The sequence below is a fragment of the Panthera uncia genome, assembly GCF_023721935.1.
Source record: "Panthera uncia isolate 11264 chromosome C1 unlocalized genomic scaffold, Puncia_PCG_1.0 HiC_scaffold_4, whole genome shotgun sequence".
Taxonomy (NCBI): Eukaryota; Metazoa; Chordata; class Mammalia; order Carnivora; family Felidae; genus Panthera; species Panthera uncia.
Window position 1 is genome coordinate 90,874,073 of NW_026057585.1, and position 27,922 is coordinate 90,901,994.

Genomic DNA, 27,922 nt, shown 5'->3' on the forward strand with positions numbered 1-27,922 from the left:
CCTTGTTTGCTAGTAGAAAAATGGGGAAAAAAGAACCTGCCGGGGCAGATTGCAAAGACCGATGTAAATGCTGGCTGGTAATACTACTGGTGAGGGTAATCAGAACGCAAAAGGGATCTGAGCGCGAATTAAGTAACACTAGTGACTGCAATAGCGAGACGTGGTGTAGGGAGTAGAAAGTTGTCTAGAGTGCGAAGTGCTGTAGTATCACTATTAAGGGGGTCACTCGAGAGGGAGCAAGCGGGTGAGTGATTAGACTCTGGTCCTTAGCTATCTCGGGCCAGGACCATCGTATCCGCAGATGCATAGTCTACTGGGCTGCCCTGGTCTTGCCAACTTCAACTAAACCCCCAGCTCACCTTTTCCGGATGCCGCGAAGCCACCTTGCTCCTACCTCGGGAAACGACTCCCAGCGCGCAGGCGCGGAGGTTAACGCTCCCCCGCCCTCCTTCAAAGCAGTACGTCCTGCGCAGGCGCAGCTCCTCGAGCCCGCCTCCACGCCGCGCCGAGCTTCTCCTGAGAGCAGAGTGAGGCCGCCCTGCGCGTCGCGTGTTTTGCCTGGCGACTGCGTCGCGCAGTCTGACGCGACGATTGCGTCATTTCCGCCCCCTCCCGGGAGGCGGCGCTGGGCCGGTGGCAAGCCCCCGAAGGGAGCCGCAGTAGTACGACGGAAGATGGCGACGAGCGGCGGCGATGAGGCGGCGGCGCCGGCGCCGGCGCCCGGGGCCCCGGCGACGGGGTCCAGCACAACCCCGGGCTGGGAGGTGGCGGTGCGGCCCCTGCTGTCTGCGTCCTATTCCGCCTTCGAGATGAAGGAGTTGCCGCAGCTGGTGGCCTCAGTCATCGAGAGGTACCGGGCGGCGGCCCCGGCAAGGCGGGCGCCGGGAGGGGGAGGGGAGGGCGCGCCGGATCGTCCGGACCCGCTTCCCAGGTCGCCTCTTGAAGCTTGGCGACCCCCGCCCCAGCCGCGGCTTTGGGGCTCCCGGATCCAGGCAGATGAGGGCTTGTCCAGGGCTCCTTCCTCCGGCCCTTGTAAATTATCTGTGCCTCGATTTCCCTTCCGAGCAAAACTTTTGAGGACGCCCTCTGGAGAGGGCGTGGTCGGACCCGTTTGGGAGTGACTTTGAGATGTTTCGCGCTCTTGGGGGAATGTCCTCGGGGCTGCCCCCGGTGTTGAGGTCAAAGCACTGATGAGTTTGCATTTCTAGCCCGTCCTCATCCCCCTACCCGGGGCCGGAGCGGAGCCTGGGGTTTAAATTGGAGATCTGCCACATAATTTAATAACGGTCTTTCCGTGGTGCTGTAATCACTGGGGGCACGTGCTGTTAATGTGACTGAAGCCACTAGTGACCACTGATGACTTTCTTTTCAGGTTGCGCTTATTGTGTATTGCTACCGTAACGGTCTTTGATGGAAAACATTTCTGGGTTAGACTGAGGTCATTTTCCCACGGAAACAGTGCCCTCGCTCTCGCGCGGGCGCTCTCGCAGTAGAATATCTTCAGACCTTATTACAAACGGGATTATGTATTGCTTTATCACATCGTTTTGTCATTTTGTACAAAGTTCTTAGTTCGTGATAGTTGTCTTCGTACAAGGCCGTGATAACAGAATGCCTGTGTTTTCCTGACTTAACCTTGTTCAGAGGAGTCTTCCATTGGTTTAATGGTAGACATGCTTTTAAAAAGGCAGTCTTTCTTTTATTTTACTAGCCAAACCTTACTAGAACAATCTGCAGTTGCTGACTGGGTCATTTTAGCTTCTTGCCAACCAGGGTATATCTTAATGTGACCCAGAAGGTTAGAAATTGCTATTTATTACTCAAGGGAGGCCCATGACTTGACAAAATGTTTATTATAGTGCCTGTTGTTAGGTTTGTGATGCTTTTGGCTCAGGTTTTTTTTGTTTGTTTGCTTGTTTGTTTTTTAAATAGCGACTGGGTTTGGTAATTTCACAGTTAACTTTACAGATGGATTTTCCTATCTAATTATTAAGCCAGGAATGTTCTAAAGATGTAAACAAGTATCAAGATACTGTTCTCAAGTTATATAGCCTCTTTTTTTTTTTTAATGTTTATTCATGTTTGAGAGAGAGAGAGAGAGAGAGAGAGAGAGAGAGAGAGAAAACAGGAGGGCGTGAGCGGGGGAGGGGCAGAGAGAGAGAGGGAGACCTAGAATCCCAAGCAGGCTCCAGGCTTTGAACTGTCAGCACAGAGCCCGATCCAGGGCTTGAACTCACGAACCATGAGCTCATGACCTGAGCTGAAACCCAGAGTCGAATGCTTAACCAACTAAGTCACCCAAGCACTCCTGTAGCTTCTTTTTTACCTGTTTTAAACATTTACTTTGTTGGCATTTTTCTTGATTAGGCTCATAATGTTACTTACAATGGACAAGTTTCTACTCTTTAGAACATTTTTTCATATGGTGTTTTTTTTTTTTAATTTTTAAAAAATGTTTATTTTGAGAGAGAGAGCGAGAGAGCGAGCGAGTGCTAGCAGGGAAGGGGCAGAGAGAGAGGGAGAGAAAGAATCCCAGGCAGGCCTCGCATTGCCAGTGCAGAGCCCTTCCAGGGGCTCGAACTCCCGAACCATGAGATCGTGACCTGAGCCAAGATCAAGTGTCGGATGCTTAACCGACTGAGCCACCCAGTCACCCCGTTTGTTTGTTTTTTAAAGATTTTATTTTTATGTAATCTCCACACCCAATGTGGGGCTTGAATTCACAACCCTGAGATCACAGTCGCGTGTCCCACTGAGCCAGCCAGGCGCCCCTGCTTTTATGTTTTTGTAACATGAGCTGAGTAGGTTATAAAGTCATTTGTTGACACCCTCCCATTCATCCGGTATTCCAGACCCATCTTTTTGAAACTAACAGTTTAACAACTCTGTTCAGCTTGTAGAAGGAGCCAAAACCAAATATATCAAATTGGGTTTGAATTTTGCCAAATAAGGGACAGGGCCCCCTCCTGCACCCTAAGGTGACCTAGAGTTGCCTGTGTTTGTAGGCATTAGTAAGAACTCTCTTCATGGTTTAGAAAACAAATCCAAACTAATGCACGTTTTAGTAACAAAATTTTTAATTGTAAGGCAAGATCCCTGAAGTCTTGGTTCCGGTTTTTGTGGCTTGGTTAATTTTGAAACCTGTGATCGTAAGAAAAGTTGTCAGAAGAAATACTTGGCTGACAAGTTCTTTACAGTTAAAAAAACAACCAAATGTACAAGTGTTCAGTTTGGTATAGAGCAGAGGTCGACACACTTTTTATGTAAAGGGCCAGAGAGCAAATATTTGCAGGCTGTATTTCCTCTGTGGAGTCGTCAGCCTGGCCATTGTATGGCAGAAGCAGCCTTACACAGTACGTAAGTGAACCGGTGTGGCTGTGTTCCAAAATCTCATATATGGGCACTGAAATGTGCATTTCATATGATATTTCATGTCACAAAGTAGCCTTAAATTTTTTTCCCCAGTCATAAAAAAATTGCAAAAACTGTTCTTAAATATGGGCTGTTACGAAAACAGTGCCAAACCCTGGTTTAGAGCACAAAAATTAGTGCCTTGCTATTCTGTTTCTCAAAAGTTTTTTTTTTTTTAACCTCTCAAGAAAAAAAAAAAAGAAATGAAGATGTAAGAATTATGGAAGTATTGGGGCTCCTGGGTGGCTCAGTCAGTTTAGTGTCTGACTTCGGCTCAGGCCATGATCTCACAGTTTGTGGGTTTGAGCCCCGCGTCGGGCTCTGTGCTGACAGCTTGGAGCCTGGAGCCTGCTTCGGATTCTGTGTCTCCCTCTCTCTCTGACCTTCCCTACTCATGTTCTCCCTCTCCCTCCCTCCCTCTCTCTCTCTCTCTCTCTCTCTCTCTCTCTCAAAAATAAATAAACTTTAAAAAAATAAAAAAAGAGAATTATGGAAGTATTCCCTATATATAGGATTACGGCTGTCGAGTATAGGACCAGATCAGCACCATACAGATGCTGTGGTGGGCTTTGTTTTGTAGGTAATCAAAGGTTTACCGGCCTAGGCTGCTACTTTACTTTCGGGTTTGCCTCTTGCATCTGTGGTTCCCTTTCTATTGTCTTGACTGCCATGTTTTTCTTCCTTGCCTCCGGGGACCTTCTATTTTTCTGTTGCAATCTGCTACTCTCTGCTTCTCTTTTAGATGTCCTGACTCCATCAGGCCAGCTCTTCCTTCCTATCTGGCAGCCTGCTCATTGAATTCCTCCCCATTTGATCATTGGGGATGATAACTTGCCCTGAGACTCCTTTGCGCCCTACCATTCTACTTGTTGTCTCTATTCTTTCATACCTTTATAGTTGCATTTGAACTTTGGGTTTGAAGAAAAGATAAACAGAATTCCTAGGTCTAGCCCTGTTTATTAAGTTTGATTTTGTAGCCAAACTGTAAGACAAAGGAGGAATAGATTCACATGGGTAAACTTGGAAGCATACTTTCAAAAGTATCCTTTGAGGGGTACCTGGGTGGCTCAGGCGATTGAGTGTCTGACTTCGGCTCAGGTCATGATCTCACTGTTGGTGAGTTCCAACCCTGTGTCCAGTTCTGTGCTGACAGCCTGCAGCCCCGCTTCACATTTTGTGTGTGTGTCTCTCTCTGCCCCTCCCCCCACTCACACTCTGTCTCTCTTTCAAAAATAATAAACATTTAAAAAGTTATATGGGGCGCCTGGGTGGCTCATTCGGTCAAGCGTCCGACTTCAGCTCAGGTCATGATCCCGCGGTCCGTGAGTTCGAGCCCCGCGTCGGGCTCTGTGCTGACAGCTCAGAGCCTGGAGCCTGTTTCAGATTCTGTGTCTCCCTCTCTCTCTGACCCTCCCCATTCATGCTCTGTCTCTCTCTGTCTCAAGAATAAATAAATGTTAAAATTTTTTTTTTAATTATAAAAAAGCATCCTTAGATTTTTAAAAGAAAAACATATCTGAGTTTACTTAAAGAGGAGTTGATTTTTATTTTTACTGTCTGTGCTAGCATGTCTTTTAGTAGTAAAGATTGAAAATCTTTTCAGTGCTCTTACTTTTCCAGACCAGAAATGGAGCTAGAACTAGCTCATTAGAACACATGCCATATTTGGGATTGATTAGGATAATTGCTGAATGTAGCCTTATGTTTTAAGGTACTATCAAATATGGCATTCCTTTCTTAACTCTGTGTAAGATATGTTGGTGACCATAGTTGTCATTGACCCTTGAATACCTAAAAAAAAAAAAAAAAAAAAGAAAAGAAAAGAAAACGCCGCTTTCCCGTGAGCCAGCCCTTCCTAGGCTTCTCTGGCCTCCTTAATGATAAATCTCTTTCTGTCTCTGCCTCCCAGGTGTTCTATAAAATTTAGGCCAGAGAGACCTACTTGGGAAGGCAGAAGCTGTTACAAACATCCCTATTAGATAATGTTCTGTCATTTCCTAAATATCTTAAAAGGGAGAAGAGGATACATTAATGTCATGATCTTTTGAATTTACATGCAGTAGGACTGAAGTTCACGATTGACCTACAGGGGGAGAAAAAAAAGCCTGCCACCAAATGATAGAGCAAAAGGGTGCGATTAGTCCTCATGGCTGGTTAATGCCTCCATGTCTTAGTGTCACATTCACCACAGGTTTGTCAAGAGTGTGAGGAAGGTATCTGAAGGCTTTTAGTTCTTTGGTTAACATGTGTTAAGTACTAGTGACACACAGCAGATGTTCAGTGAGCATATATTTTTTAATGCTTTTATTCTTTTTGAAGAAATTTAAACTTTTTGTGCACGCTTGTGCAAGCAGGGGAGAGGGGGCAGAGGGAGCGAGACAGAGAATCTTAAGCAGGCTCCACATTCAGCGTGGGGTCTGGGGCTGGATCCCATCACCCTGGGATCATGACCCGAGCCTGAATCAAGAGTCGGACTTTCAACAGACTGAGCCACCCAGGTGCCCCAGTGTTTTTATTCTTCAATGTATTCATTATGCTTATTTGTTTCCTGATTGTAAGTGTCATGAAACAAGCATAATGGATTCTCTTCTTGGGGGTTTATGATTCTGATGAAGGGAAAGGGGTTTGGGGAGTTTACAAAAAAGATATAAATACTATGTTATCTAGGAGGGAGAGGGGAGGTGAATCCCTAGTCTTTTATTTTGTCCTCTTGGATTTCTACCTTTTCCTAAAAAAAGCTAGATATTTCCAGACCCAAGCCAGTTCATTTTTACTTACATGTCAAATTGGATTTCTCTGACCTGGCTGCGTAGCTGCTGTTTTCCTTTGTACTCTGCCTCACATTTATTTTGTATGGAATATACATGTTTCCCATTCCATGTCTTTCAGCCCAAGTGCTGCTGTTGGAATGTTTGTTAGAAGAAGCAGACGTTTCAGGAAGATAGCTTGACTGCCCAGAGGAGAGAGATGTTTTTACCTATAATTTTATTTTTCTTTCTCTTTGTTATATTTGTGTTCAGGTCTTCATTCTTCCCCATTCCTACCTAACTTCTTGCCCTTTGTCCCATTTTTTCCATTCCTTTGCATCCTCTGGTGTCTTGATGTCTCAGATTCTTGGGGAATGAGGGAGGCAGCAAGTCTTTATCAGGTGACTCGTATACACTTGTTTCTTTAAAATCAAGAGGTATGGTCCTTTGGACCACAGGTCCACATGTCCACATGTCTACTCCCTTCTTCTTTTCAAATTAATTTCCCCTAGTTTATCCTTAGTTGCCCTAAGCAAATTGTAAGTGGAGCCTGAGAGTGCTCCATTTTTATCTATGCCAAGGTCCATCTTTCCTCAAAGTGCATTCTTGTTTCTTTATTGGAATAAGGCAGTTGCGTATTTCTAGGGCAGGAAGGAAGGTTGGTTAAATCACAATGGGGCAACATTGAACCAGGCAATTAAATAAATACGAGTTTATTCTCTTATTTTGAATTTCTTTCTTTTTTTTAATTTTTATTTAAAAAAAATTTTTTTTTTTTTAGCGTTTATTTATTTTTGACACAGAGAGAGACAGAGCATGAACGGGGGAGGGTCAGAGAGAGGGGGACACAGAATCTGAAACAGGCTCCAGGCTCTGAGCTGTCAGCACAGAGCCCGATGCGGGGCTCGAACTCACGGACCGTGAGATCATGACCTGTGCCGAAGTCGGACGCTTAACCGACCGAGCCACCCAGGAGCCCCATTGAATTTATTTCTTTACCTGAATGGGAATGAAAGAAACAGAATAAGTTCATCCTTTGGGTGGGCAGTTTTTCTTTTAGCTTTGGTAAGCCTGCTCAGCTGAAAAACATGGGGATGAACACCTCTGAACTTTTGAAATAAAACAGAGAGGGTAAATGACTCTGTAAAATACATCAAATTACAGGGTGGGAAAACTTTAGAACAATGACTAAAAAAATGTAAGGATGGAAATGAAGGAAGAACTAAGTAAGTGAGGTAGAAGTAGGGGATTTAGTAGGGCGTTTTATGCTGAGTAGGATACCAGCATGTACCAATGTGATGGTCACCAGAAACTTTGAGCGTCACTTGGTGCTTAAAGGTTTTTGTTTCCTCTTTTTTTGTCCATCATAGAAATGATCTTTGGTGGGCAGGAAGATCCTTGCACGTCATAGGTGCTCAATAAATATTTTTTCTTGGTGAAGAAAGATATTCCAAGATAAGGAACTGATCTTTGGTAAATCACCATTTATCCTCAACAAATCCCCACATAGCAGAGTGTTTGCAATGCCAGACTCTTAAGTGCTGTTTGAGATGATTCATCACTCGCCCTGGCACCTCCCTAGTGTTGAACTTGTCTTTTTGGCTCCTGTGTTGATTTGGCAGGTGGATAGAGTCCTGACTGTGTACATTTCCCTTCCCAGTGTGATCCTTCTTATTGGAGAATTAACTGACTGAAAAAACTATTTAGCCACAGCCCTCTAGTCTTTCCCTTTAATAAGAAACATTTTGTTTTATTTTGTTTTCATTGCCTTCTTGTTTCTTGGGTTGTGGATTAGGATCTGATTTGATAGAATGACATAAATGTATACGGCTTTAAGACCTAGGTGGACCCCAGATTTTCACAGAAGAGGACATTTCTTCAGCTAAAGATAAGGGGATGTGGCTAAAATCCCTGAATTTGTTGTGATTTAGCTGTGTCCTGGTTGGGGATGTGGGGAGGTGTGGAGATAGGAGAACTCTGGTACCTGGTAAATTTTAGGTTTTAGCACTGATCAGGTGATTTCTGCCTGCATTGTTATTCTTTTTAAGTTATTTGTGTTATGGACTGGCCTTGTTTGGTCTTCAGAATGGGTTACCATGACCTGTGTTCCCACTACAGTATTTTGAGTGTGCTGGTCTACCCTCTTTTGGCCAACACATGCCATTATTAGGTTTTGGTCTTTGCCAACCAGTAATACAGGACAAAATGGCATCCTGTTATGTTTTTACCTGTGTTTTTAAAATTCTAAGTGAGTTTGAAAATATTTCCTGCTTCTTAGCCATTGCTGTTTACTAAGTCTGACACCTTGAGCAAGGTGCTTGATTTTAATTTGCTAAGCTTCACTTTCTCAATCTTGAATATAGGGATGGTAACAGTGCCTCTCAACTAGGGTTGCTGTAAGGATGAAGTAGGGCAATGCCTGTAAAGGGGATGGGCATCTGGCAGACAGGAAGCACTAAATAAATGCTAGCTGAATTATTTTCTTTGCAGCGAATCCGAAATCCTGCACCATGAGAAGCAGTATGAGCCCTTCTACTCCTCTTTTGTTGCACTTTCCACACACTATATTACAACAGTCTGCAGCCTCAGTAAGTATTCTACTCTTGTTACTCCTTGCCGAGGGCTTGGGAATAGGGGAATTGTGTCTCCTCTTTGTAGGGTGTCTGAACAGGTTGTTAATGAAGTTGTATTTTAGCACTCTTAACCTGTTCACCCAGTGGTGGAAACTGCTGTCAGTCTGATAAGGCTCTGGAAGTTCCTTTACCTGGGCCAATCAAGGGGGCTTTAAAAACCACTTGGTTTGGATACCTGCTTTATAACCCATTAAGTTAACTTTCCTTCCGTTCTTAATCAAAAGCATTTTACTGATTTCACACATGCACGTGTAATTACTAGCGTGTTAATTTCTGGGAGTCGAGGAGGATGGGTGGATACGGACCTGGGGTTAGCAGCCACTGACGAGGGCTCTATTATTCCTTATTTGGTTTGGTGAGAAAGTAAATTCTCCTTTTGTGTTCTCTGGTATCTCAAGGGATTTCAGTTTCAGTTCCCATTCTTTTAAACTTTTTTTTACCCTTATTTTCCACTATTTCTGAATTTTTGCGTTTCTCTTTTTAAAAAAAATCCTAAGATAGTTCTGAAGAATTGTAATTATTTGTTTACTTAAATAGTTTGCTATGCATGTAAAATGAAAGGAAGGTATAGGGTCGCTCAGTAATCTTCAGGTGTCCAGTGCTGTTTATTATAGGCGCTGTTCCTGTTGAAAGAATCAGTTTTAGCTTGAAGAAATTTTGTGTAGGAAGCCCTTTGCAAAAGGCATTTAGAACCTATGGGGAAGAAGAGGTAGTATGTTCTAATAGTTGAGAGCATGAACTCCAGAGTCAGACTTCCTGGATTTGCTTGTGGCTGTGTGACTTTGGGCAAGTCATTTCATCTCTGGTGTAATTTCCTTATCTGTTTAGAAAAAGGAGGGGGGAGGGAAACAATAATAGCTACCTCTTAAAATTGGTTTAAGGATTAAGTGGATTAGTATGTTTGAAGTGCTTGGTACTTATTGTGATGTATATCCTATTATTATTAATTTCCAGTAAATATAGGTTGATCTAAAAGCACTGGATGGCTGTCAGTGCCAGGATGCCTTTGTTTGCGCCTTGGATTGTTGGTTCTGAATGATTCTTGTCATAGAATGACATCGGGAATGTCGGACATGTGGAGCTCAATGGTTGTCTGGTTTTGATGTACTGACTGTGAGGCTGAAGCAAGCTGTAGCAGTCTGAGGTTAAGTAAAGCTTACTTGCTTTCTCAGTTCCCCGGAACCAGCTTCAGTCCGTGGCAGCAGCCTGCAAAGTCCTGATTGAGTTTTCTCTGCTACGTCTGGAGAATCCAGATGAGGCTTGCGCTGTGTCCCAGGTGAGAGTGTCGGGCTCTTCCGGGGCCCTTCTTTCGAAGTAGAACTTTGACAGACTAGTGGAATGGTGGAGAAGGGGTGGCAGAGAGCAGGGGTTGGTGAACATTTCCCGTAATAGGCCAGAGAGTAAACAATTTGCTGACCAACTAGTCTCTATCTTCTAAACTCTGCCTTTGTAGTGTGAAAGCAGCCACAGACAATACGTAAATGAACAAGCGAAGCTGTGGTCCAGGAAACTTTATTTACAAAAATAGGCAGTGGGCTGAATTGGGGCTGTGGTTTGCCAACCTCCTCTGGTTGCACAGGCTTTTGCAAGGATTGCAGAGTGTCACGTTTCCAGGGACCAGGTCAGTAACAAAATCAGTGAAGTGTGCCAGCCACAGCTATTAAGGGCCAGTCGCTGTGTGGCTCCAGCCGATTGTTGCCAGGCAGGGGTGGAGACTCAGTTGCTCTATCTTGGGGATTATCAAGAGAGATAAGAAATCTGGATTTGAATGCTAAAACTTCCATGCTTTAAAACATTAGATAAAACTTCAGATAAAAAACTGAAAATCCAACAGCAACACTTTGAGACTAATGAGACAAATTTGCAAGCCAGATGTGGTCTGAGGACCATCAGCTTGTGATCTCTGCTTTAGTGTTTTTTCCCATTTCTATTCTTGCTAGCAAGCTCAATCTGGCCCTGTGCCAGTTACAAGTCCCAAAAGAGTAGCATCTTCTAAAAGACATACTTGAATTTGTTGTCTTCTCAGAAACACTTGATTCTCCTAATCAAGGGCCTGTGCACTGGCTGTAGCCGACTAGACAGGACTGAAATTATCACGTTCACAGCCATGATGAAATCCGCCAAGCTGCCACAAACAGTGAAGACGCTCTCAGATGGTGAGCGTTCGTTTGCCAGACCCAGTTCCTTGGCTGCTTCCCTGGCCAACTTTCTCCCGCTCTGCCTTCTAGCGGTACTCTGCTCATCCTGTTTTTGGTTTTATATTTACAGTGGAAGATCAGAAAGAGCTGGCCTCACCAGTAAGCCCAGAGCTGAGGCAGAAGGAGGTACAGATGAATTTTTTGAATCAGCTGACGTCAGTTTTCAACCCTAGAACTGTAGCATCGCCGCCCGTAGGTCCACAGACTCCGGTGAGTTACTCCAGCCAAATGTCCTCACCCCTTGGAAGTTGTTAAGATGAGAATACTAGAAAAAAGTAACAAATGCATCTTCTGTTTGCGACATAAAGTGATTAAGTGCCTATGATAGAAAGAAATAGAAGAATACAAACCAGAAAAAAGCAAAACTTACCCTAACGTTCTGTCCACTGTTGTTACTCTTTGGATGGTCATTCTTCTGAATTTCTCAGTGCAAATAAACGTGAAGAGCACGTACATTTTTCCGTCAAAGGTATCACACTCTGTACTGGTTGTAGAATATATATATTTTAAAGCTATATATTTTTCTCTTCTTGGGAAACTGACTTGTATTTTGCCTACATTAGAGGGGGAGTTGCCCCTCACTAACTGGGGAGTCTGAGGAGTATCCGTAGAGCTGCTTCGTTTGGGTGCTTGTTTCGATTCTGACTGCAGGGCTGTAGTCGGCAGCTGGTGGTGTCATGATAGGCCTTTCACGTGCCTTTTGTTTCTCTTTAGGCTGAAGGAGAAAATGAGGAGCAGTCATCCACAGATCAAGCCTCTGCTGTCAAAACCAAGAATGTGTTTATAGCTCAGAACGTGGCTAGTCTTCAAGAGCTTGGTAAGACTCTTAATCATCGTCAGAAAGCCGGTTTCTCTGCTTTCCAAAATTTCATACGTGGAAGAGAATCCAGCAGCAGACAGAGGCCTGTTTGTAAGGTTGAGCCTTGTCGTTGATTCAGGTGGCTCAGAGAAGCTGCTGCGTGTGTGTTTGAACCTACCGTATTTCCTGCGCTACATCAATCGGTTTCAAGATGCAGTGTTGGCCAATTCTTTCTTCATCATGCCTGCAACAGTAGCCGATGCCACTGCTGTTCGCAACGGGTAAGGGACTCAGGCTGTGTGCTTTACGTTCTGATGCTGCCCTCGGAAAGAGAAACCGGTTAGCTTTCTGTGGCATGCCGACTTTCTTTAGTGATCAGAATAAGAAGCAAGGGATTCACAGAGACGTCCTTGTTAACCTCCTCCTCTGTTATGTTCTAGTTTTCATTCACTGGTGATTGATGTTACCATGGCGTTGGATACCCTCTCTCTACCTGTGTTGGAGCCTCTCAATCCTTCTCGTCTGCAAGATGTGACAGTCCTCAGCCTAAGTTGTCTCTATGCAGGTGAGAGGTGATGATGTCTGTTCTCATTTTGTCAGTCAAGTACAAGTACGCTTTCTGGAAACCATGAGATCCTTTTTTTTCTTTTTGCTTTTAAAATTTTTTTTTTAAATGTTTTTTTATTTTTGAGACAGAGAGAGACAGCACGAGCAGGGGAGGGGCAGAGAGAGAGGGAGACACAGAATCGGAAGCAGGCTCTAGGCTCTGAGCTGTCAACACAGAGCTCAGCACGGAGCTCGAACTCATGAGCTGTGAGATCATGACCTGGGCCGAAGTCGGATGCTTAACTGACTGCGCCACCCAGGTGTCCCAACCATGAGATCCTTCTGAGTGCTCTCCCCGCCTGACTTGTGCCCTTCCCCCTGAGGATCATCTAATGTCTCATCTAGGTGAAATGAGGTCTCAATAGGAGTCTTGTAAATTATCTTGTTGTTCCACTGCTGGTGTTGTTATTATGTGCATATTTGATTTTATAGTATGTGCAGATAGTAAATGTCTGTGTAAAGCAAAATGCCAAGTGCTGTTGGGATATTGAGATGAACAGTATCTGATCCTTGGCCTCAAGGAGCCTACACTGAGAACAGTTAGGACCGCAGGGTATGACATGAGATGAACAGTATCTGATCCTTGGCCTCAAGGAGCCTACACTGAGAACAGTTAGGACCGCAGGGTATGACATAAAACAGGAGATGACAAAAAGCAGTAAGAGGAGTGTAGCACGGCTGGGTGTGCGAAGTAGAGAGCGAGGGAGTCTTGCTGCGGGAGCAGGTTTGAGGAAGCCTTCATGGAACAGGTGGTATCTGTTTATATTGATTATTCTTCGTGCGCCCACAAAATCTCCTCTTCCTGTTGATCATGCTGCCTTGGAAGTGGGGCCTGACATCTGGCGTTCACTCACTTTTAAGTTATGACAGTGACTTTTTACCCCAATTCACTGATCCTTGATTTCAAATAGCATAGTCCTGGTATGTCTTGGAAGGTATAACAATTTCCTTTGTTTACTTGGCTCTCTGAGTGAGGATTTGAACAGTCTTGGAAACTTGACCTTGGGGACCATCACGAAATTGCTGAGGTTGATCATCTCCCTATATTCTTCCAACAGCTTTATTTTGAACATCTGGATGCAAATAGGAATTGGGTAAAGCAGTAGTAATGAAGAAGTTCTGTTGATGTACCTGTAGGGCAGGTGGATTTTCAGTAGGGCTATCCCTAGGCAGAGGCAGAGGCAGAAGCAGGACTCAGAGTGTCCTAGAGTCTGGGGGCACATACTGTATCAGTGTGTGTGGAGAGGTGGGGCAGGGGGAGAGGATATGTGCTTAGTGGGTATTGTACAGTGGGAAAGAAAGGACACAATCAAAGAGGTCTTAGAAATGCAGGCTAGGGGCACTTGGGTAGCTCAGTTAGTTGAGCATCCGACTCTTGATTTCGGCTCAGGTCATGATGCCACGGTTGTAGGCTCAAGTCCCGTGTCTGCACGGAGCCTGCTTAAGATTCTCCCCCTTCCCCCCTCCCCTCCTTCATTCCCTCCCTCCCTCCCCCTCTGTCCCTCTCCCCGCTTGTGCTGTCTCTAAAAAAAAAAAAGAGAGAGAAATGCAGTCTAAGTCATTTGGCTTATGTCCTATAGACAGGAGAAACCATTGAAGATTCTGAGCTATATTTTAGGAAGAACATTCAAGTAGCAGTACACAGGACATTTTGGCATGGAGAAATTTGGAGTCTGGAAGCTCTGTTAGGATTTTTTTTATAGTCATTCAGGCGAGACACATTAAGGGCCTAAGCTAGGGCAGCAGCGGTAGGAATAGCAAGCTAAAGATACCTGTGAAGATACGTTCTCTCCCAGCCCAATTCCAGTGTTTATTTCCTTGTCCTCTGCCTTTGATTTTTGCAGTTTTTTTTTTTTTTAATTTTTTTTTTTTAACGTTTATTTATTTTTGAGACAGAGAGAGACAGAGCATGAACAGCGGAGGGGCAGAGAGAGAGGGAGACAAAGAATCTGAAACAGGCTCCAGGCTCTGAGCTGTCAGCACAGAGCCCGACACGGGGCTCGAACTCACGGATTGTGAGATCGTGACCTGAGCCGAAGTCGGACGCTTAACCGACCGAGCCACCCAGGCGCCCCGATTTTTGCAGTTTTTAAGTTGGGGTTTGTTTCAATTATTAGGGAATCTCTTGAATATTACATGGCCGTCAGTATACTTGGTAATGGTTAAAGAATCCTTAAAAATTTTTAGTCGGATTAAAATCCCAGAGTTGGTTTGTTGAAATTTGATGGCCTGGGATTTGACTTAAAAGACAAGGATTTGATGTCTTTGAGGAACACCAAGAGTGGAATGTTTTTCCCTGTAATCTTGAAAAAATTGAAGATATCTTGTGATGTCTTTAAAGTTTTAAAGTTAATAGATACTTATTTCTAAAGCAGTTTTAGGTTTACAGAAAAATTGAGCAGGTTATACAGAGTGCCCATCTACCTTCTGTCCCCAGTACGGTTTCCCTCATCATTAACATAGTGCATTAATAACAGTACGTTTGTTATAATCGATGAATGCACTGTTGATACACTATTAACATCTGAGAAGTCTGTTGTTTACATTATGGATTTCTCTTTCAGACAGTTCTGTGGCTTTTGACAAATGCATAACGTCGTGTATTCGTCATCACTGTGACACAATAGTTTCACTGCTCTGCAGTCCCTCGTGCTCTACCCAGGAATCCCTCTCTCCTACCCCTACCCCTGCCCCCTAGAAATCACTGATCTTTTCACTGTCTCCATAGTTTTAGCTTTTCCAGAATGCCCTAAAGTTAGAAGCAGTCTGCTTGGATCCCGCATTTAAGCTTCCTCCGTGATTTTTTGTGACCTGGTAGCTCGTTTTTTGTTATTGCCGATTAATACTCCTCGTACGGGTGTGCCGTAGTTTGTGGTACTGCATCCACCTGTCGAAGGGCATCTTGATTGCTTCCAGTTGTTGGCAACCATGAATAAAGCTACAATAAGTATTTGTGTGCAGGTTTTTATGTGGATAGAAGTTTTCAGCTCATTCAGCTAAGTACTTAGGAGTGTTGATTGCTGGATCGCATGGTATCACTGTTTAGTCTTGCCCTGTGGACTTTACTGTCTGTGATCAAATCATGGAATTACCTTTGGGTAGGTTGTTTTATGGTTCTGTTTTGGTGGGTTCGTGGGACTGCCATGATTCGAATCCGTGCATCTTTCTTTTTTTCCTCCAGGCGTGAGTGTGGCAACTTGCATGGCCATCCTGCATGTGGGTAGTGCCCAGCAGGTGCGGACGGGGTCCACGAGCTCCAAAGAAGACGACTACGAGAGCGATGCGGCTACGATCGTCCAGAAATGTGTAAGCCATGCCATCTGGACCCAGGCACTGCCATTGTTCTGTGAGGAGATAGGGTCAGGCCCCCCTCTCTTCCCGGGTAGAGCAAAGGACACGGAGTGCTCTCCAACCCTTCCACTCGGGTAACAGGTCTGAGTGGTAGGTGTTTGGCGTGTTTGGCAGCTTGGTTGACTCTGCAGAAAACACTGCATCTTCGTGTTGGCAGTGGACCCTGTGGGCGAGGAGTCATTCAGTCAGCACACGTAGTTGAAGGCGTGCTGTGTGTCAGTGCGCTTTTAGTGAAGACACACGATACACGAGATAGCCGCAGAGAATGCTAAGCATGTAGGATGAATCAGTGTGGTAAGCCGTGATCTGATGTGGGCCTGGGGTATTGTTTTAGATTGGGGGCAGGGGACACCGCTGAAGAGGTGACATAGGAGCTGGATATAGAGAGTAGTCAACACCATGCGCAGGTCAAGGGAAGTGTGATGGGATTGTATCATTAGAAGGTGCCTTGAGGACATTTGATTTTATGAGTGAAGTGAGTTTGGGTGGGATTAACATTTGTAATGAAATATGACAGCTTGCTCAGCTTTTTGTTATGTTTGATGTTGTGCAGCTTGAAATATATGACATGATCGGACAAGCGATCAGCAATTCCCGCCGGGCCGGTGGAGAGGTAAGAAATGTGTCTCTGCTACATTCCTGTCTCACAGCCTGTAAGATCTCTGTGTTCATACTTTGCTTTTGTGCCTTTTTAACAGCACTATCAGAACTTCCAACTGCTGGGTGCCTGGTGTTTGTTAAACAGTCTTTTCCTCATATTGAACCTCAGCCCTACTGCCTTGGCTGATAAGGGGAAAGAGAAAGACCCACTGGCCGCACTCCGAGTCAGAGACATCCTTTCTCGCACAAAAGAGGGAGTGGGCTCTCCTAAACTGGGGCCTGGAAAAGGGTATGTGTCTACTCAATTGCTACTCATGTTTTGTTTTGTTTGCCTGCCATTTTATCTTGATGGGGAGCTGGTGTAACCCCTCTTGTCTTTGCATCGATGGGAACATTTGCCTTCATACTTGGTTGAATTTAATGACTAAGGTGATGACCATCATCCACTGTCTCTACATCATAGCTGTGTCATTTTGGATAAATCGTTCATTCTGATCTTGTTTCCTTATCCATAAGAGGGGGAAATGTGTGTGTAACGTATTTCAGGGGTTTTATTTATTTATTTATTTTTTAACGTTCGTTTATCTTGAGGGAGAGCGTGCGCAAGCTGGGGAGGGGCAGAGAGGGAGAGAGAGAGAATCCCAGGTGGGCTCCATGTTATTGGTGCGGAGCCCATTGCGAGCCCATTTGAACTCACAAACGTGAGATCCTGACTTGAAGCGAAATCAACAGTCGGAAGGGCAGCCGAGCGAGCCACCCGGGTGCCCCTATTTCAGGGTTTTTATGAGGGTCAAATCAGAAAACAGTGCTTCTGTTTTGTGTAATGGGCCTGTTTAACTTTCAGCTGATGGCTCACTGCATGTTTAACCTCTAAAGAGGATTCTGTCGGGTCCCCCTGCCTTGCTTCCTAAAATGTTTGCATCTGTTTGGGTGAAGTAAGCCCTGCTTGCTAGGAGAGAAGTTAGACATATGACTTCCATGTGGCTTGACGTTTTCTTTTCTGAGCCTAGGCATTTCTGGGTTTTGTTTGCTATTCAGTCCCTACCACGTGTTGGGCTGTCTCTGGGCACGGAGGACGTAGCACTCTTCAAAGCAGTGTCCTTGCTTTGATGGAGCTTCTTTTCTTTTCTATTTATTTAATTTTTGGGACAGAGAGAGATAGAGCATGAGCAGGGGAGGGGCAGAGAGCGAGGGAGACACAGAATCCGAAGCAGGCTCCAGACTCTGAGCTGTCAGCACAGAGCCCGATGTGGGGATCGAACCCACAAACTGCGAGATCATGACCTAAGCCGAAGTCGGACGCTCAGCCGACTGAGCCACCCAGGCGCCCCAATGGAGCTTCTTTTCTAACTGGAGTGACCGTGAGGAGATACACTAATACGTTCATGATAACTTATCGTAGGAGTCCTGTAAAGAAAAATAAATCAGAGTAAGGGGCTAGCAAGCTGGTAAGGGGCTGGTGTTTTAGTTAGGGTGGTGAGGAATAAGCTCTGAAGACAAGACGGAGAGAACATACGTGAGGTGGCAGGGCGAGCCACGCAGATTTTGGGGGTAGAATCGTTCAGGTTTGGAGATGGGGGTTTGATTGGCATTTTTAAGGATCAGTTAGGGCTGATCCGTGTGGGCTGGAGTGGAGCCGTCCAGGAGGGAGCGTGGAAATTAGATCAGAGAGGCAGCCCGGGGCCAGATCTCCTAGGGCCAAGTGTAATCTGTAAGTCATGGAGGGTTTTCCCCAGGAAAGTGATCGGATCTGACTTACTAGTTATTGGCGATGTGAGAAGCCAGCTTCTGTGAGGAGAACAGACTGCAGGGTGTAAGGCAGGAAGGAGGGCGGGTAGGAAGCTGATGCATTTCTGCAAATGACAGAGCTGGTGGGAAAGGCAGAGAGAAGAGGTCCAAGGGGTATGTGTTTTGAAGGTACAGCTGACAGGATTTGCCGATGGCTTGGATATTGAGTGTGAAAAATAGGACCTCAACATTTTTTGGCAGGAGACAAAAAATTGTGTAATTTACGGAGGATGGTATGATTTACGGAGACTGGGAATACCAGCTCAGGAGTAGCTGGGGTGGCAGGAAGGCGAAGAAACACAGAATGTCATCTTCACCATGCCGACTCTGAGATGACTGTCACATCTCTCTGTGTGAGGTATAGAGGAGGCGGTTGGCATGGGCGTCTGGAGTTCAAGGAGGGAGTCAAATTCTGGACCTCAGTCAACAAATTATTCACTGAGTTGTCTTCTCTGTCCCAGGCTCTGTGTCATTTCTGGAATGCTGTGATGTACCAAAAAAAAAAAAAAAGGACACGCTTCCAAGAAACACGAAGAGAGATGTCAAATTGTATCTAGAGAGTATTATAATAAGGGCGTTTGGCCTGGTCAGAGAAATCAAAGCAGGCTTCCTTGAGGTGTCAAGCGAACTGAAATCTGAAATAGACGTTGGGATGGTAGACAGTAGACACTAGGCAAAGAAGGGAGGTAAGCACATTAGAGAGAACAGTAGTTGATAATTCTGTGAGTGTCTGCACTCACTGTAAAGGGACGTGGGAGGATGCCAAAAGGTCTGCCCACAGAAGTAAGTTATGGGGCGCCCAGGTGGCTCAGTTGGTTAAGTGTCAGATTCTTGCTTTTGGCTCAAGTCATGAGCTCATGCTTCATGAGTTTGAGCCCTGCGTCGCACTCTGTGCTGGCAGCGCGGAGCCTGCTTGGGATCCTCTCTCTCCCCTCTCTGCTCCTCCCCTGCTCGCGCTCTCTCTCTCTCTCTGTCAAAATAAGTAAATAAAACTTAAAAAAAAGTAGTTATGTTTAAAAAATGGCTATTGTTTCTTAAGATTTAAGAAAACCTGTTCCTTGTGTAAGTTACAAACCATAAGAAAGGGGGGGAAAAATCACCCCAATTCTACCACCCAAATCGGTAAACATTCTTCCAGATGTTTTTCTGTGCACGCATTCAAAATGTATACGTTTACAGAAGCAGGATCACTGTTAGAAAACATCATAGACGTTTTCTCAGTGCCCGTATTAGGGATTCACTGTATCTAAGCATTCCACCATGTAAATAGGCCATAGTTGACTCTAATCACCTTATTGAAACGCTTATTTAGGGTGTATGAAATTTCTGGTTTTGATAAACTGTGCTTTGATAAATCTTCTAAAACATAAATCTTTGTGAAGTTGCTTAATTATCCCCTTGGGGTAAATAACTAGAGGTATGAATGTTAGGACAAAGGGCACACTTATGTAAAAATTTGAAATGTTTTGTCAGACTGTTCTGATTGCATTCTTACTTAGCAGCTGTGTGTGCATGTGTGCCCGTTTCCCCAGGTCCGCTTTGAAGTGGGCATCGTTAGTTTTCACATTTTCTAACGTTAAAGGAGGAAGTTTATTTTTGAGACCGAGCACAAGTGGGGTAGGGACAGAGAGAGAGAAAGGGAGACACAGATCTTTGACAGTGGGCATTGTTAGGTTTCACGTTTTCTAATGTTAAAGGAGAAAGTTTATTTTTGAACACAAGTCGGGGAGGGACAGAAAGAGAGGGGGACAGAATCTGAAGCAGGCTCCAGGCTCTGAACTGTTGGTGCAGAGCCCGACGCGGGGCTCGAACTCCGATGCTGTGAGATCGTGACCTGAGCCGAAGTTGGATGGTGAACTGAATGAGCCACCCAGGTGCCCCAGCGTTAAAGGAGAAAGGTGGTATTACGTTTCTCTTACTCGTATTTCTTTATTAGTGCCGTTGCAACTGCCTGTGTCCTTTGCCCCCGTTTTCTCTTTGCTGTTTGTCCTTTTTTCTTACTAATTTACGTGCACTCTTTGTATATTAGATATTCTAATTGTTTGTCATGTGGCCATTTGGACAGAAAGAAAGTTTTACATTCAGTGTGTCAGTCTTCGTTTTTATTCTCTTTGGTTCGTGCCCAGATATTTTACAGAAATTGGCAATTTTTAACCTTTTTCTTCTCGAAAGAATGACTTCAAGTGTCCTAGCAGCCTTTGAATGTCAGCATCTATACATCACCCGGTCGATTCGAGCTGAGAGTTTAAATTCCAAAGTGCCGTGTACTTGGAAGTCTTTCTTTTCCTCTTGGGGTGCTTCACCTGAAGCTTGTGGGTCCTCAGGCGGGCCGTGGGTGGGCTTCAGGGAGACCGAGCTTCTGAAATTACATGCACACATTGTGTGTGCGTTTTCTTCCCTCCGGGGCAAGGTTCATAGGTTGTGAAAGGGGTCTGGGACCCCCGCATGGCAAGACCCCCTGTGCCGAGGTGGTGAGTTGTGTTTCTCCTCTTCTCTGCATAGGCACCAGGGCTTCGGGGTGCTGTCGGTCGTACTGGCAAACCACGCCGTCACGCTCTTGACCTCTCTCTTCCAAGACCTGCAAGTGGAAGCACTGCACAAGGTGAGGGACTGCGCGCAGGGGGTCGGCACGGCGACGCTGGCCTCGCTCCTGGGGAGGCTGCCCTGAGCCGTCTGATCGCGGGGCTCCTTCCTGCGCCGTTGGGTCCGTAATTCTCTTCTGCCTGCTTCCCTTCAGGGTTGGGAGGCAGACGGTTCCCCGGCAGTCCTGAGCATCATGGCCCAGAGCACCTCCATCCAGAGGATTCAGCGGCTGATCGACTCCGTCCCGCTGACGAACCTGCTGTTGACACTGCTGTCGACCTCCTACAGAAAGGTGGGTGGGGTCACGCCGTGGATGACCTGCAGGATCCCGTGTAACCCTCTCAGGAGGAAAAAGGCTGTACGCCGTGGCCTTCATAAACTCAAAATTTACGGTAATGTTTTGAAGATGAGAGGAAAGCTTCAGTGATTCCACACGTGAATCCGTTACTGATTGTCAGCTTTTTTTTATGTTTATTTATTTTTGAGAGAGAGAGAGAGAGAGCGAGCACGTGTGTGTGCTCATGAGTCAGAGAGAGGCAAAGAGAGAGGAGACACAGAATCTGAGGCAGGCTCCAGGCTCCGAGCTGTCGGCACAGAGCCCAATACAGGGCTCGAACTCACGGACCGCAAGATCATGACCTGAGCCGAAGTCAGACGCTGGACCGACTGAGCCACCCAGGCGCCCCTAAAGAAATTATTTTTAAATTATTATTATTATTATTTTTTTGAGAGAGGGAGAGACTCAGAGCAAGGGAGGGGCAGAGAGAGAGAGGGAGACACAGAATCCGAAGCGGGCTCCAGGCCCTGAGCTGTCAGCGCAGAGCCCGACGCGGGGCTCGAACTCACAGACTGCGAGATCGTGACCTGAGCCGAAGTTGGAGGCTTAACCGACTGAGCCACCCGGGTGCCCCCTGATTGTCAGCTTTGTGATGCACACGGCTACTTGGTTCTTTGTGACATCGGTCATATTTTCATTTTTTAATTAAAAAAAAAAAAGTTTATTTATTTATTTATTTATTTATTTATTTTATTATTTTTTTTTTTTATTTTTATTTTTTTACATTTTTTTTTTTTTAATTTATTTTTGGGACAGAGAGAGACAGAGCATGAACGGGGGAGGGGCAGAGAGAGAGGGAGACACAGAATCGGAAACAGGCTCCAGGCTCCGAGCCATCAGCCCAGAGCCTGACGCGGGGCTCGAACTCACGGACCGCGAGATCGTGACCTGGCTGAAGTCGGACGCTTAACCGACTGCGCCACCCAGGCGCCCCTATTTATTTTGAAAAAGAGAGAAAGAGAGTGCAAGCAGGGGAGTGGCAGAGAGGAAGAGAGAGAATCCTAAGCAGGCTCCGTGCTGTCAGCCCAGAGTCTGATGCGGGGCTCGATCTCATGAAACGTGAGATCGTGACCTGATCGAAACTAAGAGTCTGAAGCTTAACAGACTGAGCCACCCAGGCACCCCAAGAGATTTTCTTGGACTTAGAGGAAGAAAGAAGACACGGAGAAAATGTCTTACGTGGTGAATGAGGTGAAGTAGGGCGGCTCCATTTCTGTGACCATTGGTTCCAAAACCTTGCTGTTTTCCTAGGCCTGTGTCCTGCAGCGTCAGAGGAAGGGCTCCATGAGCAGTGATGCCAGTGCCTCTACTGACTCAAACACCTACTATGAGGATGATTTCAGCAGCACAGAGGAGGACAGCAGCCAAGGTAGAGGCCTCTTTTCCATCTCCCAGGAGATAGTTGCAACAGGAAGTTTCTCCATTGGCTCGCTTCCGTTAGTTTCCTGTTTGCCATTTTCCCCTGCCTAGCATGGATCCTGATTTTCTGTGCCCTCAAAGGTGACATGTTATTCAAGAGTAAGTTGAGCTGTAGAGAAATGGATGGTAGAAATTACTCTCAGTGAAGCCCAGATTGCTTTTCATCCTTTCCCCTCCAAGATCAAAATACATCTCGTTTCACGTTTCTTTCTGCATTAACCCATTTGTGTGTAAGGTGATTGGTTTGGCTGTTGTCATAGATGTGTGGTGTGGGGAGGCATAGGGAGACAAACTCCACTCTGTTGCAGTGAACAACAGGGCAAAGTGAACATTCCCTTCTGCCTTTGTTTGGAGAGAGATGGAATGAGATAAATATCTCCAGTTCATTATAATTGGGTTTGTGGGAGCGGTGTATAGTATTGTGAAAGGTGCAATTTTATTTGTGTATCTGAGAGAGCGCGAGCGAGCGAGCGTGAGCATGTGTGTGCCCTGTCTCTCGTCTGTGAGAGAGAGAGAGAGAGAGAGAGAGAGAGAGAGAAGGTGTGTGTGTGCACAAGCATGGGAGGGTCAGATGGAGAGAGAGAGTCTCAAGCAGTCTCCACACCCACTGCGAGATCATGACATGAGTCAGAATCAAGAGTCAGACGCTTAACTGATTGGGCCACCCAGGTCTTAATTTGGGCTTTATAACCCATGGACAAGTAAACATTTGTTTTTCAAAACATTTGGCTTGTTGGCAGTAAAGTGAGGTGGTTCTTTCTTCATTGGGCTCCTTTAAAAAAATACCAGTTATATTGAGGTATAATTTATGTGCCATAAAACGCTTCTGGTTTGCTTACACACTTAGAGGAGTATTGACAAATTTATGAAACCACGTTACTCCCACTGAGTCCAGATAATCCTCGTGTTCCTTTTGACGTAGACTGTTTCACAAAGCAGGCTGTGCTAAAAAAATTTTTTACATTGTGTTATTTTAATTACTTCTCTCTTTCTCTGTTCCAGATGATGACAGTGAGCCTATTTTGGGGCAATGGTTTGAGGAGACCATCTCCCCCAGTAAGGAGAAAGTGGCACCTCCACCCCCTCCCCCGCCCCCTCCGCTGGAGAGCTCGCCTCGCGTTAAAAGCCCCAGTAAACAGGCCCCCGGTGAGAAGGGCAACATTTTGGCTAGTCGCAAAGATCCTGAGTTGGTAAGAGTAGATTTCTGAGGTTTACGGGAGGGAGAAATGGGAAGAAGGGGTGTGAAGAGCAGACCATTTGAACTCAGACATTTTGTAGATTGGTTAATTAACTGTCATGTTTAAAGGTGTTTTTACTTAGGGCCTGAGTGTACTGATTGCATTTGATTAAATAACTTGTACCCTTGGTGTTGCTTCTCTGATTGAGGGTTAGTAACATAGCCTTTGGAGTTAGAAGTGAGTTTGGATCTAGCTTTTACCACTCACTGGCTTTGAGACTGTGGGCAAGAATCTAAACTTCTCCGAGCCTCAGCGTTGTCTTCTGTCATATGGGAGTGATAGTACCTGCCTTTAAGGGTGTTGCGAAGAAGTGAAGAGCCCTTAGCATAGGTGTGGTACGTCGTTAAATGCTCGCTAATTATTTGTTCAAGCAGTATTTCTAGATGATGTACTATCAGCCCTGTTCTAAAGCAGACACGTCAGATACGGACCTCACTTTCATACAGCTTAGTCTAGTCAAGGCTGTGGACATAAAACATTTACACAATAATTCAGTTTCATTTTGAGAGAGCAGTAAGGAGCTGGGAATTCCCTGTGTGTATAATGATCATACAGGCTTCCGAATTCCTTATTCCAATAATGTCCCCGAGCTGAACAAATACAGGGCCTTGGAGGAGTGAAAGAAGCAAGTCTGTGTAGAAGCCTCTGTCTTCACACGGAGTTTTCTGAAGTCTGTTGTGTTCAACTGGTGCCATTTTTTGTAACTGGAAGAATTATGTGGGAAAGATTGTCATAGTTAAGCTTAGCCCCACTCCCACTGTAGGGGACTTGAATTCATTGCATTTGTTCCATCAGCTCTATGGGCATGTTTTATTTCTATTTAGATTGAGGATTTAGAGGCACTCTGGGCTTATGAACCTGACATGAACTTCTCTGTGCTCTCTTTAGTTCTTAGGTCTGGCTTCCAACATTTTGAACTTCATTACCTCTTCCATGCTGAACTCACGGAATAATTTTATCCGAAACTACCTGAGTGTGTCTCTTTCAGAACACCACATGGCCACCCTGGCCAGTATCATTAAGGAGGTGGACAAGGATGGACTCAAGGGTCAGTAGACAGGATCGGTGCCTGGCGGGTTTTTTTCCCCGGTGGGGTTTGGCTGTCGCCAGGGCGGTGTAATGCATCAAGTGGCTGCTTGAGTCATTGGCTTTCTTATTTGCCTCCAAGGTTCATCAGATGAAGAGTTTGCTGCTGCTCTCTATCACTTCAACCATTCTCTGGTAACTTCTGATCTTCAGTCGCCCAACCTGCAGGTTTGTGTGCACTGTGACCCTTTGGCCAAGCGCTGTCTGTGTCAGCTCCCAGTAGGCTGTAGCCTTCCAGTCGCAAAGGAACATAGTTTATCCTGGAGACCCCCTCACTGGAAAGAGTGTTGAGAGATGATTATGTCCCACTGCCCTGATGAGGATCATTTTAGGGAAGAGGAAATGTGTTCTTTATCCCCAAGTCATTCAGTAAACTGAAAAGGAAAAATGATGAAAACAGCTCCTGAGGACTGTCGCAGTAGGCAAGCGGACAAAATAGATGAGAGCGGTTTATAAAAAAGGGAAATACACATGGCCAGCAAACGCAGGAGATGCTTAACTTAATTAGTAATCTAAGAAATACATGTTGAAATGTGTGTTTTAAAAGAATCATTCAGGCGCCTGGGTAGCTCAGTTGGTTAAACATCTTGATCTTGGCTCAGGTGATGATCTCACGGTTTGTGAGTTTGAGCCCCGCATTAGGCTCTGTGCTGACGGCACAGAGTCTGCTTGGCATTCTCTCTTCTTCTCTTTCTGCCCCTTCTCTGCTTGCACTTTCTTCGCACTCACTCTTAAAAATAAATAAATAAGCTTAAAAAAAAATAATCATTCAAATTACAGGAGTAGGTGTTTTCAGATAGACTGCTATTTGCAAACTCACCACGAAAATAAAGCCTAGGATCTTGATTGTAAGTTTTGAAATCTTAGGGTTTTCTCTCCCCGCTGGTAGGTGATGTTCTGAATCCTGCATCTCAGATTCCTTCATTCGTTATTTTTATTTATATATTATATATCCATGTATGTATACATATATACATACATATACATATATATGTATATGTATGTATATATGTATTTTATTTACTAACAATTTTTTTGAAGTTTATTTTTGAGGGAGAGAGAGAGTTGGGGGGGGAGGGACAGAGAAAGAGGGAGACAGAATCTGAAGCAGGCTCCAGGCTCTGAACTGTCAGCACAGAGCCCAACACGGGGCTTGAATTTACCATGAGATTATGACCTGAGCCAGAGTCAGATGCTTAACCGACTGAGCCACCCAGGTGCCCCTATATATATTTATTTTTACATTCGTAGTCCTTAAAGTTTTAAATTGATTGTTTTAAGCATTATAGTAATGATACCGTGCTATATCTAATCTTTTTAGGCTTTCTTTTTTCACTTAATATTATTTACCACTATGTTGCCCAGGTTCATTTATATTACTGTTAATTCTGAAGTTCTTGCTTTGACTGCTGTCTGCTGTCCCATTGTATCTGTGACTATACCAGCTCCCCTCTGCTCCCACTGTTGGACCTTTGGATTGTGTCAGATTTTGTTGCTATTCCAGTTGTTGTTGTGATCTTTGTTGTAGAAGTCTCCTGTGATAAAACAAGGGGTTCTCTTGGGTAGAGAACTGGGAGTGGAATTGGCAGGATATGGAGTATGTGATTGTAAGCAGGTGATGCCAGACTGGTCTCTAAAGTAGCTACATCAGTGGGGCACCTGGCTGGCTCAGTTGGTGGAGCATGCGACTCTTAATCTCAGGATTGTGAGTTTGAGCCCCACATTAGGTGTAGAGATTACTTTAAATAAATAATAAATAAAATAAACAAACAAACAAACAAACAAACACAGGAGCTGCACCAAGATTTACTATCACCAGCAATGTGTTCGAGATTTGTGGGTTCACTTTCCCAACATTTGACAAGGTCATATTTTGAGAATAACTTATTTTTAACACGGTCAGAGTTTGTGGTTCTCATTCTTTAGTGTACATAAAGATCCCTGGGGAATTTGTTTAAAAAAATGCAGATTCCTAGCTGTGGCCACCCTTCATCTCCCCTAGAAGAATTAAATTTGGTAGATCTCCAGTAGTTTGCCCTAAGATTGTTTTGAAATTTTTTTTTTTGTTATTCTTAAGGTTATTTCAGTGGATTCTCAGAGTCAGGACACAATCGAAGAGATTGCACTTGCCCCAAAGGGACAAAATCTAGGAAGCAATTTCAAGAGGTTAAATTTGATTCTTAAAATCCTAGGCTATTTGAGAAATTCTTTTTTTTTTTTTTTTTCCCCCACTTAAAGTTTATTTTGAGACAGAGAGAGACAGAGCGATGCAGAGGGGGCAGGGCAGAGAGAGGGAGAGTGCGAATCCCAGGCAGGCTCCATGCAGCCATCCCAGAGCCGGTGTGGGGCTCGAACCCACAAACCGTGAGATCACGACCTGAGCTGAAACCAAGAGTCAGACACTTAACCTACTGAACCATCCAGGTGGACCTATTTGAGAAATTCTTAAAAATTCATTTCTTTGTTGGGGCACCTGGGTGGCTCAGTCTCTTGAGCACCTGACTTCGGCTCAGGTCATGGTCTTCTGGTTTTTTTGGACTTAAGTGCCGCATCGGGCTCAGTGTTGTCAGTGCCAAGCCTGCTCTGTCCCATCTCTCTCTGCCCCTCCCCCACTCCAGCGCTCTCTCAAAAATAAAATTAACATTTTAAGAGCTTATTTCATCGCTTAAAAAGATAACTATAAAACCTATTTGTATGTACCTATTGTTAGATGAAACAGAGTGGGGTTTTTTTGGCAGGAAAGGGAATATAAACAGAGTGGTAAAGTTGTTGACCTAAGATGAAGAGAAGAAAATTCTTCAGTCAGTATATGGCCTGCAGCTCCTTCTCAGACTGTATAGGGTCAGGAAGTCGTGTCAAAGTTACGAGCTCCTTAAGTTTATTTAGGGAATAACTAAGATCTTAAGTTTATTTAGGGAAGTTTCACAGTTCACAGACTTGGCCTTTTCCTGCCGAAACTTGTCCAAATAATGGGGGAAGAAATATTTTTCTGTAGAGAATAGGAGTTCTTAAGACTCCTGTAATGATCTTGTCCTCATAGCATGTAAAAAACTAATTCCAGACCTTGTGTGGACATGCAACTTGTCTTCCCATAACCACTGACTTTATGTAGAACAAATCCTCAAA

The 27,922-nt window shown here is 44.8% G+C and overlaps 1 protein-coding gene across 5 annotated transcripts in view; it reads left to right on the forward strand.

The window, feature by feature from the left end:
• Positions 1-628: 628 nt before the first annotated feature.
• The window catches only part of UBR4 (ubiquitin protein ligase E3 component n-recognin 4), a 131,101-nt gene continuing 103,807 nt past the window's right edge, over positions 629-27,922 (forward strand). For all 5 annotated transcript variants that reach the window (XM_049617952.1, XM_049617951.1, XM_049617950.1 and 2 more), the window contains exons 1-17: positions 629-850; positions 8,649-8,746; positions 9,964-10,067; positions 10,818-10,947; positions 11,060-11,199; positions 11,704-11,806; positions 11,928-12,069; positions 12,229-12,353; positions 15,576-15,700; positions 16,299-16,358; positions 16,444-16,634; positions 20,636-20,735; positions 20,871-21,008; positions 22,305-22,422; positions 23,475-23,662; positions 24,599-24,758; positions 24,879-24,964. In XM_049617952.1, the coding sequence (XP_049473909.1) occupies positions 675-850; positions 8,649-8,746; positions 9,964-10,067; positions 10,818-10,947; positions 11,060-11,199; positions 11,704-11,806; positions 11,928-12,069; positions 12,229-12,353; positions 15,576-15,700; positions 16,299-16,358; positions 16,444-16,634; positions 20,636-20,735; positions 20,871-21,008; positions 22,305-22,422; positions 23,475-23,662; positions 24,599-24,758; positions 24,879-24,964 (2,184 nt within the window). In that variant the 5' untranslated portion in view covers positions 629-674. The remainder of the gene's footprint in view (positions 851-8,648; positions 8,747-9,963; positions 10,068-10,817; positions 10,948-11,059; positions 11,200-11,703; positions 11,807-11,927; positions 12,070-12,228; positions 12,354-15,575; positions 15,701-16,298; positions 16,359-16,443; positions 16,635-20,635; positions 20,736-20,870; positions 21,009-22,304; positions 22,423-23,474; positions 23,663-24,598; positions 24,759-24,878; positions 24,965-27,922) is intronic.